The sequence below is a fragment of the Dreissena polymorpha genome, chromosome 14 (assembly GCF_020536995.1).
Source record: "Dreissena polymorpha isolate Duluth1 chromosome 14, UMN_Dpol_1.0, whole genome shotgun sequence".
NCBI lineage: Eukaryota > Metazoa > Mollusca > Bivalvia > Myida > Dreissenidae > Dreissena > Dreissena polymorpha.
In genome coordinates, this window is record NC_068368.1 from 58,091,039 (window position 1) to 58,103,000 (window position 11,962).

The following is an 11,962-nucleotide window of genomic DNA, read 5'->3' on the forward strand; positions in this document are numbered from 1 at the left end:
AGTTAAATTATGTTTATCCTCAAAGGTAATGCAAATGAACATGACGTTCGAGATGTGATTGATGCAAAATTAGTAAGAAATTAACATCAAAAGAAAAACAATACACATTGGGTATTTATTTGTGCAAATAATGTCAACACAGGTTACATCAGAAGTTGATTTTAGGGCTTCGCAAATAGTATTTGGACACTTATTTATTTATATTCCTTTCTTTATTCTAACATTTTCAAAAATGTTTATCATGGTTTTCTTTTATAACTGAAAAAATATTCTGTTAGGTAATCAACAACAAAAAACTACATATTTACTTAAAGACGTTATTTTGGTTTACAAATAATTTAAATTAGTTTACAAATAAGTTAAATTCGTTCACAAATATTGAAGATGCGAAACTGGGTATTATCCTATATGCGGCCACAGTATCTCCAGGCCAACATGCGTTCAGTCTGGTCAGGCGCTATCCTGTCCATCATCAAGTCACGGATGCGCAGGCTGGGCTTGAGCTACGCTGGCCGCATATGTAATAAGAACTTTTTTCGCACGACGCTGGTTATATATTGTTCAAATGTTATCTTATTGTTAACACCATAGCATGTGCACGTCATCTGCGATAAGAAAATAAGTTCACAAAACACATTTACTCATATGAACGGAGGCTACAATTATGTTAGTAAACAGCAACCAGTGTTTAAATGATTCATCACGCCAGTACACAGTCAGCTCCAAAAACACTAATGTCCAGACTGCATCCAATGCAGTCTTTACAGGGCTTTTTCTTGAAAGAGCCTAACCAATATGCTCGACAACACGCATTAGTAAAGCATATACATGGCGTTGGTGTCAGTAGAAGTGGTAACAGACGATGTCACAGATACTGTCATGGTTGAAGTCGCTGTTGGAGTAATTGTTGTTGGTACTGACGTTGCTGTTGTCGCGGTTGGAGTTATAGTTGTTTGTATTGACGTTGCTGTTGTCGCGGTTGGAGTTATAGTTGTTTGTACTGACGTTGCTGTTGTTTCAGTTGGAATTATAGTTGTTTGTACTGACGTTGCTGTTGTTGGAGTTGGAGTTATTGTAATTGGTACTTACGTTGCTGTTGTTGCGGTTGGAGTTATAGTTGTTTGTATTGACGTTGCTGTTGTCGCGGTTGGAGTTATAGTTGTTTGTATTGCCGTTTCTGTTGTCGCAGTAGGAGTTATAGCTGTTTGTACTGACGTTGCTGTTGTTTCAGTTGGAGTTATAGTTGTTTGTATTGATGTTGCTATTGTCGCAGTTGGAGTAATTGTTGTTTGTATTGATGTTGCTGTTGTTTCAGTTGGAGTTATAGTTGTTTGCATTGATGTTGCTGTTGTCGCAGTTGGAGTTATTGTTGTTTGTATTGATGTTGCTGTTGTCGCAGTTTGAGTTATTGTTGTTTGTATTGATGCTGCTGTTGTTTCAGTTGGAGTTGTAGTTGTTTGTACTGATGTTGCTGTTGTCGCAGTTGGAGTTATAGTTGTTTGTATTGAAGTTGCTGTTGTCGCGGTTGGAGATATAGTCGTTTGTATTGCCGTTTCTGTTGTCGCAGTAGGAGTTATAGTTGTTTGTACTGACGTTGCTGTTGTTTCAGTTGGAGTTATAGTTGTTTGTATTGATGTTGCTGTTGTCGCAGTTGGAGTTATTGTTGTTTGTATTGATGCTGCTGTTGTTTCAGTTGGAGTTGTAGTTGTTTGTACTGATGTTGCTGTTGTCGCAGTTGGAGTTATAGTTGTTTGTATTGAAGTTGCTGTTGTCGCACTTGGAGTTATAGTTGTTTGTATTGATGTTGCTGTTGTCACAGTTGGAGTTATAGTTGTTTGTATTGATGTTGCTGTTGTCGCAGTTGGAGTTATAGTTGTTTGTACTGACGCTGTTGTTGGAGTTGATGTTGAAGTCGGTATGATAGTTGTTGATGTTGTTGTTGGTGGTGGTGGTCCTGAACGATATATGCAATCAGGTCCCCAAACTGTCAGGAGTCGAACACAGCTTGAAACACAGCAATGTTTTGGTCTTGTTGAGCGAAACACGGCTCGGCAACACTCTGTTGTTATGCATGGGCACCCTGGTGGTGGTGGTGGTGGTGGTGGTGGTGGTGGTGGTGGTGGTGGTGGTGGTGGTGGTGGTGGTGGTGGTGGTGGTGGTGGTGGGGGTGGTGGTGGTGGGGGTGGTGGTGGTCTATACATGCAATCCGGTCCCCAAACTGTCAGGAGTCGAACACAGCTTGAAACACAGCAATGTTTTGGTCTTGTTGAGCGAAACACGGCTCGGCAACACTCTGTTGTTACACATGGGCATGTGAAAGAGGTCTGAGCCATTTTCAATGGAGTGACATTTGCAGGTTCAAAAGCAGTTGCGGCTAAAGTGCTGGTTTCAAATCGACCCTGTAAGGATTAATATGTTTTTACAACATTTATTATACACGAATTGTATACAAATTCTTAAAAACAAAACTCGTTAAGTTATAAGTATAACAACTATTAACAAACTTAACTAAATACATGTTTAAGACACTTGCAATATATAACATGATGAATGATGAATATGAATCTACGCTCATATGTTATGGGTTCGAGTTAATCAATATAATTCTGGATCACGTGACTGTATGGGGTTTACAAATGGATGTTAATGGATGTAAACACTCCGGTAAGTGGTGCCTTTTTAGTATTCTGAAGAATTTCAACTAGTGCATAAAATATAGTTTTTTTATGCGGCATATGGCTATGTGAAAAACACCAGAATTACTTTATTGAGTATTGCCAAAAATTCGATATGTGTAACATTCATATACACTTGTGGTTTAAGTGGTTTTACACGACGTGAGGTTCGTGCTGCACGCAACGTGAAACTTTGGCATCGATTTCAGACTATTGAATAATGTACTCGTAAATCTTAAGATATCGGCATAACCTGCAAGAAAAACTGTATCTTATGAACTCTAGATTTTTGCAAGCATATTTAAATAACTTGAGATAATTGCAAAAATTAAGTTCTTAACAGTGTGTTCTCTTTCTGTACAGAACGTTTTTAAACCCAGTGAACCCCGTCGATCCTATACCCTGAATTATACTCACTATTATACACATGTTGGCTTTTGAGTCGCCTGTCTCCGTGAGACTTTCGCATGTTTCCGTGAGAGGTTCGCATGTTTCCGTGAGAGGTTCGCATGTTACCTGTTGCCTCGACGTAGAATGTCCTTCACGGACATCAGTGCGTGTTGGCATGAAGCAACTGGGTCGCAAATCGACGCCAGAAATGCTACAAATAATGCGACATGTTTATATTTCTAAAATGCGTTTACATGTGCCATATTCATTACAAACACATCGTGTCATGTGCGGATAAATTGTTTCCTTGCATATCAGCGACAATAAATGGAGCGAAAGTTAAGATTGAAATTGGATTCTGCTGCAAAATGTGGATAAAAAAGCAAAAAACAAATGCAGTCACATTTTAATCTTGACATGTACACAACATAGCAGCGATCTAGATGTAAAAGGTACCTAAATTCGAGATCTAAAACTCTTACCGATTCGTGTACCTCTGTAAACTCAGATATGAGCAAGCAGAAAATGTCTTCGAATATGCGGCCGTGTCAGACAGTTGACTGATGGAACCTGCAGACATAATGTAGGTCTGGTCGCCGCAACCAACATCCTGGTCGTGTAGCATTCCCAATCTATTGAATAACAGTATATTTGAGTCTTGTTCTGAGAAAACTGGGCTTAATGCATATACATGAAATGTCATCCCAAATTAGCCTGTGAAGTCCGCACAGGCTAATCAGATACGACACTTTCCTCCTAAACTAGATTTTCTGTGTAAGGAGAGACTTCCTTGAAACTAAAAATACCATCAAAGCGGGATGTGTCGTCCCTGATTAGCCTGTGCGGACTGCACGGGCTAATCTGGGGCGACACTTTACACACATGCATTAAGCCCAGTTATATCAGAACGCGACTCATTTATTCATTCAGGTAATACATTTGAGCCTTGGTATAGGAAATCTGGGCTCAATGCATATGCGTTAAGTATCGTCACATATTAGCCTGTGGTATCGAACAATCTAAGCAATAAAGACACTTTTCGCCTTAACTGGATTTTGTCTAAGAAGAGACTTCCTCAAAACGAAACATAACAGCGGAAACTGTCATCGCTATAGTGCATGTACGGACCGCACAAAGCACTCTTTGATGACAATATTAGTATATACTATATTCAATGCCGATAAATAAAAACTGATGTGAGATCTTCAAAAATAGTCTTTTACATTTTTACCAGCGATTGTGTGCGATTTTGATAACATTTCTTTCAATACAGATAACACGCTGATACGTATAAACACACTTAAATACGGGAAAGTCAGCCAACAAAATAAACGAGTTTTGTAAAATTACAAATATAGTATAGTTCAAACAGAATAAAGTCATTCATGTACTAAAGACATGTACACTATTGAGCTATTGCCTCATTTCCATCCAGCATTGTTTATACGGCACTTTATAATTATCAACCTCATAGAAGAGATTTGACTGGAACCAGCACACCTCGATCAAATTTCTGTCGTCATAACCAACCACGTGATGATAGCCGAGCCACGTGGTACAATAACTTTACCGTTGTTATTTTTACATTTTTGTTAAATTTAGGTACTTAAATTTGTATCATGAAACTAAACTGATATAATATTGTCAAATGTAAAGAGAACGGTACTTCTTTTTATGATATAATTCTTAAAAAAAGATCCTACCAAATCTGGTAGGATTTTCTTGTGATGGAGGGGAACGACAACTCTGTGTGAAGATTGCATAATTATTGATTCTACAACAAACGAATACAAATGTCCGTATTGGAGTAAACCAGCTTACCCATGTCCGAGTTCATGCGCCCATGTTCGAGAGATAGTGGACGTGAACTCTATGACGGACGTGTGGTACCCGGAAGAGAAGGATGACTGTTTGCACATGGTATCTGCATACGAGTAGCCTGCATGACAAGTAGGGAAGTTCACTTGTAGATCTACTCATTTTATTACACGGCAAATAATCAAGCTTTTGGATTGACATGTTATAGCCATAAAAGCACATTGTTGATTGCGCCGTTTCAGTTCTATTGAATCCTTTATGCCCTTTATGTCGGCATGACATTTTGTGGCGTTTCGAACAATTCATTTTGGTGGACTTGTCAATGAGTAGATTTGTGATTTTGTGGAAAACCACGAACATTTTCCGATATATTGTGTAAATTCGAGGATTGGTCAAATTACGAAAAAAATTGAAAATGAATGTCTCGAGAATAATACTGATTATAAGGTGTTTCAGACGGGTTGTTGACAGAAAAGACAGTTTAATCTCATAAAGCAAACGAGACTCTATTTGAAAGATAACATCAAACAGATATATGTAAAATAAAATGCGTTATTCAAATCGCCCATAATGAAATCGTGCATACAAACTACACGATTGAAGGTAAACAAAACTTACAACGTAAAATATTAATGGCGCACTTAGATTATTTACCTAAAAGATCAGCATCACCCAGCACAAGGTCATATCTGAAAAATATGAAATTAATCTTGTTTATAATCCCATCGATTAATATGTATGACCCCGTCATGCAAAAATGGGTGTTATGTCATATGCGGTCAGTGCAGTTCTAGAAGAGCCTACGCAGCCACGCAGACTGCCCAGGAGCTATACTGTCCGCTTACAAACCCACACAACCTTTCGTGACTTTATAAAGGATAAGATAGCTGGTGTGCAAGCTGGATAGAGCTACGATTGCCGCACATTGAAAAACACACAAAACCCATTTTCGCATAACCAGTCTCAATGTGTGGATTTAAAGATGCTAACTTAGGCACAGGTCTTAAAACAAAAGCTGGAAATTTGTCTCATTTGAATAAAAGTTATCGACATACAAAAGTAATACAAATGCATCCGTATTACAGTGGCAGATAATGGAAACCGATCTATGTCACGCATGCTCAGACTTAAAATTATTAGTAAGATAATCAGAAAAACGAAAATATAGAAAACGAAATAACTTTAAATGATCGTCGTTCTGGAAAAATCGGGCTTTATGCATTTGTGTAAATTGTCGTCCTAGATAAGCCTGTGCAGTCCAACAGGCTAATCATTGACGACCGTCCGCCTTTAAAGAATGTTTTGTTTAAAGGAAGTCTCTTTTAAGTGAAATTCCAGTCTAGGCGGAAATTGTCTCCCCTGATTAACCTGTGCGGACTGTACACCGTCCGCCTTTAAAGAATGTTTTGTTAAAGGGAAGTCTCTTTTAAGTGAAATTCCAGTCTAGGCGGAAATTGTCTCCCCTGATTAACCTGTGCGGACTGTACACCGTTCGCCTTTAAGGAATGGTTTGTTAAAGGGAAGTCTCTTTTAAGTGAAATTCCAGTCTAGGCGGAAATTGTCTCCTCGATTAACCTGTGCGTACTGTACACCGTCCGCCTTTAAGGAATGTTTTGTTAAAGGGAAGTCGGTTTAAGTGAAATTCCAGTCTAGGCGGAAATTGTCTTCCCTGATTAACCTGTGCGTACTGTACACCATCCGCCTTTAAGGAATGTTTTGTTAAAGGGAAGTCGGTTTAAGTGAAATTCCAGTCCAGGCGGAATTGTCTCCCCTGATTAACCTGTGCGGACTGTACACCGTCCGCCTTTAAAGAATGTTTTGTTAAAGGGAAGTCTCTTTGAAATGAAATTCCAGTCTAGGTGGAAATTATCTCCCCTGATTAACCTGTGCGGATTGTACAAGCTAACCCGGGACGAAACTTTAGTCACATGCGTTCAGCCCCTTGTTCACAGAGTGTGGTAAAATATTAAAATTGACATATGAACAATTCTTACCCAGTAACAAATGTTGCATGGTCATATGGGACCGTCGACACAAATGATCTCACGAAGGCACCAAAGTCATCGAGGGCGCCGGCTGCAAGTCTCCCAGTCATGTCAACATTGTTCTTTGAGAATGCAAAGTCATTTCCCTGTAATAAACATAACAAAATCAAGTGCCTTATTAAATCTGGTTTGCAAATAATGTTTACATATTTTGTCATAGCGGTCGATTACCGTGAAAAACACACACACAACATAGCTACAACATTTCAGCCTTTGCAGTCCACACAAGCTAATCAGGAACGACAGTTTCCGCCTAAACTCCTTTTTTGTAAAGACTATAATTCCTTTAAACAAAACAAAAAACAAATCCATAAAGCAAAAAGTGTCGTCCCTGATATGCCTTTGCGGACTGCATAACTATAAATCACGCATTCGGCCATGATTTCCCGCTTGCGCTGCGCAATGTTTACCGTTGGTGGGAGAATAACGGCCACGACCTCGACGGCAAAGTCCTGGGTAGTCGGGGAATGTACACCTCGATGATACACAATGTCGTATTGTTTCAGCGATTGGAACATCTGGGTCATCTGTAACGATTAATATGTGTGAACATATTTGTGTGCAGAAGACATTGAACGTAAATAAAAAAATGAATGGCGGCGCGGAATATTTTTACATATAAACGCGCTATAAACACGTAAAATAAGTGTATATTTAACAAGAAAGTAAATTGACCTCTGAAGCCGACAATGCGAAGAACTTTTTGATGTCGTCACGAGTTTGAGTAACGTTGTTTTTCGTCATTTCTTGAAATCTATAAAATAAAAATGTATTCAATATCCGGTTTTATATATGAGCATACATATAAGCAGCGTTCTGGAAAAACAGGGCTTAATGCATGTGCTTAAAGTACCTTTCAATATTAGCCGGCTAATAATGGAGGAAACTTTCCGCTGTTATTACATTGTTCTGTTGAAGGAAGTGTCTTATAGCGAAAATGTGCTATAAGAGGAAAGTGCCTTCACATATAAGCCTATGATGACTTCTACAGCTTTTCTGGGATGTCACATAACGTACATGAATTAAACCCAGTTTTCACAGAACAAGGCTTATATCATTATCCGCAATCTGATTGCAAAGTTCAATTTATCAAGCAGCTAATGTCCCTTTTATATAAATATCACATCTCAACTACTGCTGAATCGACGAACACCAGTAGCTTAATAACGGCTACAGGATCAAGATCATCTGCCAGTAGCTTAATAACGGCTACAGGATCAAGATCTCACCTGTCAACTACTGCTGAATCGACGAACACCAGTAACTTAATAACGGCTACAGGATCAAGATCTCACCTGTCAACTACTGCTGAATCGACGAACACCAGTAGCTTAATAACAGCTACAGGATCAAGATCTCACCTGTCAAGTACGGCTGAATCGACGAACACCAGTAACTTAATAACGGCTACAGGATCAAGATCTCACCTGTCAACTACTGCTGAATCGACGAACACCAGTAACTTAATAACGGCTACAGGATCAAGATCCTCTGCTGCTGTATGCTTGGCGTGAAGTGTTCTGTCTTTCGGTTGCGTGCAATTGAAGTCTGAAAAATATTTTATATATCCACTATGCCGTATGTTTGTGTATGCTTGACGCAATGCAGATACAACATTAATTACAATCCGACCAGTCTTTAAATAATCATTCTCAAATACTACTACTACTACTACTACTACTACTACTACTACTACTACTACTACTACTACTACTACTACTACTACTACTACTACTACTACTACTACTACTACTACTACTACTACTACTACTACTACTACTACTACTACTACTTACTACTACTACTTACTACTACTACTACTACTACTACTACTACTACTACTACTACTACTACTACTACTACTACTACTACTACTACTACTACTACTACTACTACTACTACTACTACTACTACTACTACTACTACTACTACTACTACTACTACACTACTACTACTACTACTACTACTTCTACTACTACTTCTACTACTACTACTACTACTACTACTACTACTACTACTACTACTACTACTTCTATTACTACTACTACTACTACAAATACTATTACTACTACTACTACTACTACAACTACTACTACTTCTACTACTACTACAACAACAACAACTACTACTACTAATACTAATAATAATAATAATAAATAATAATAATAATAATAATAATAATAATAATAATAATAATAATAATAATAATAATAATGATGATGATGATGATGATGATGATGATGATGACACATTATCATCACACAATATAATACAAATATACGTGTCCGAGAAAAAAGCCATTAAAAACTCTACGAGATTTCACAAATGTAAATGCTTAAAGAGTATATTTTACAAACTGAATTAAATAATCTAGGGACGGGCTTACTTGTTACGGTAGAATTGGTATCTGAAACTAATTATCAAAGTTGTGCAGTTTAAAACCTCACCTGGAGCAAGTTTTGAATACTCGGCGCCAGCTTTGTTTTCCGGTAGTACCAGAACCTGTCCTCGACCGTTGAAGTATTGAAGAACGCCGTTCTCATAGACGAATCCATACTAAAATATATATACGAAATTAATGCATTAATGCTCTGTGTCGTATAATAATTACCTGTAAATCGTTTAAAAATTAGAAACGTTTCATGTTTTCATGTTTTTGGGTGTAAGTAAGAAACTTTATAATATTTCACTCAATAGTGATATAGTATCAAACGCAATGATCAGACAGTAATCAAATAATCACAAAGCAAAATAAAATAATATACAAATATAATAATAATAATAAAATAACTAATACAAACAATACAAATCAATTCATTACTGAATAAAGTGAAATGAGATCACGAACCGAGACTGTTGTTCCATCCCGCTTGAGATCTTGGTGGTAAATAATGTCCGCTGTATCAGAAACGTATAACGAGGACTCCTACAAGTGGATAATTACCGTACTTTACCGTGTTGAGCGCGCAACCATGTTAACGTTCTTTAATACACATGCTTTTTAAAGCACGATGTACCGTTACATGTTTTTACACATTGATGTGTTTGTTTAACTTTGATATATGAACGACACATCGAGTAATCAAAATATTTGTTTGAAAAAATAAATAATATATTTTTCGATAAGATGTCCATTAAATTTGCTTTATAGGTAGACAATTGCTTTCAAAGTTTGAAATAAATTCAACAATAAAAATAATGTTCAAAATTTAAAATTAAAGTATGCCGTAGTCACTAATAATACTTGTTAGCTAATTGTTAATAATACGTGTAATTATTATTATAAAAAGCATTTGTGAACAGACATTGAATGTACATTCTAAACATGATGTAACAACCTTAACATTGATCATATAATATTAGGCGAAAATACTTTAGGTTTAGTATATTTCGAAGCTTACACATCTTGTTCAATATTGGGAGTTCCGGTGTTTTTTCTAGAAACTACATTTTCATAATTTGTTTCGATTACTCTCTTTTTACATGTACGACATAAATCAGAGCCATGAACAATATAAATAATAAACTTAATGTTTGTAGTTGTTAAAATGACACTTTTAAATAATTATACACGTATTTCTATTAATCACGTCCATTTGAATATAAATATAATTTACATATTAACTACATATTTATAAAAATCATGATGTCAGAACACTAACATAGAGAGATATAGTGCTTATGGTTCTAAACCTACCTTTTCCATTTTTTTGACATACTCATTGCCACCAATATCTGCTCTTCGAAGGATTCGACTCTGGTCCGAATGGCCGCCAATGCCATAGACTATTGTGATATCACCGTCGTCGATATTTAAACTTCCGTCAACTGTAGATTTGGCATTAATGTTTCCGTATTTTATTCCATCTGGATAATTTAATCATTTTATAAAAATATCGTTACTCATGCAAGGAAGACATTTTATAGCAAATTACTTGTTTAACTGCAACAAATAGTTTAAATAAAATTTGGTAACTTGTTCAATATGGAATCTCAATAAGCGAACGTTAAACATTTATTTAATTAAACACAAAAAAAATAATTAAAACAATTTTATTTTATTCACAATAAAAAGTCAATACATCAACAGACATGAGAATTTTCAGTAAAATGGTCACTCGCGAAGATATTAAAAAAAAACACGACGTATTAGTGCACGCGTTTTTATGAAATAAAATAAACACAATTGCTTTTGATGCCTCAATTTTATGATTAAAGGGACTTGCTCATAGTTTGGCAAAATGACGATTTTCAAAACGATGGTCATACATTTTAACAATGACGCATGCAAAATTCAAACAATAATCGCCTGTCTAAGGAAAATGAAAAAATTAGGTCGACAAAAAACAACGTATTATTATTATTTAAAATCGATAACATCATAAAACGTTTGTAAAATCTTTTCAACGATAATTCGGACAATATATTGAGTGCTACTTTAGCGCTTATGTTTCACTCACATGCATTTAGGTCTACGTAACACAGTTGTCGTGCATAGCATTTTGAATCAGGAGGTCTCATGTTCGCACCCCGAGAAAGGCAAAACAGTGTTTGCCAACTTTTTTTGCTTTTATTAATTTTTAGTAGATATTAAAACATTTAAGATTTAATAGTTAACATATGTAACGATATGTTTAAGAAAAACTTAAATAAGAGAACCAGTGAGATAAAATTAGATATTTAGAATAATTAAACAACAAAACGTCGAATATATTTACATGCGTTTATGTCGACTGCGTTGACACAAGTCAGAAGTCCTGCTAAAAAAATAACACACATCACCATCATCTTAGCCATAGTGATCGTATGTTTTCTTCAGACGAGTTAGTCAGCATAGAGCTATACAGACTGATAGGTCCGGTATTTATAGAAAACCAGGGATCAGATAGGCTTGTTTACAAAGACATTAAAAAGCCCCTTGGGTGTATCATTAGCAAAAGGGTGTGCTTTTAAGTGAATTTCTCCCGACAGATATCATCGCATTTAAAATAAAATCACGGATGTTCAAATTACAAACAATAAAGAAGGTAAAAT

At 36.4% G+C, this 11,962-nt stretch overlaps 1 protein-coding gene across 1 annotated transcript; it reads right to left on the minus strand.

Annotated features, from left to right (window-relative positions):
• Window positions 1-1,689: 1,689 nt before the first annotated feature.
• On the minus strand, window positions 1,690-10,634 carry LOC127857396 (probable serine/threonine-protein kinase ifkA). The gene is made up of 7 exons (XM_052393792.1): window positions 10,626-10,634; window positions 7,339-7,455; window positions 6,878-7,014; window positions 5,538-5,572; window positions 4,887-5,004; window positions 3,548-3,697; window positions 1,690-1,954 (listed from the first exon to the last, which is right to left on the minus strand). The coding sequence occupies exons 1-7, from the start codon at window positions 10,632-10,634 to the stop codon at window positions 1,690-1,692; spliced, it is 831 nt and encodes a 276-aa protein (XP_052249752.1).
• Between the last annotated feature and the right edge of the window lie 1,328 nt (window positions 10,635-11,962).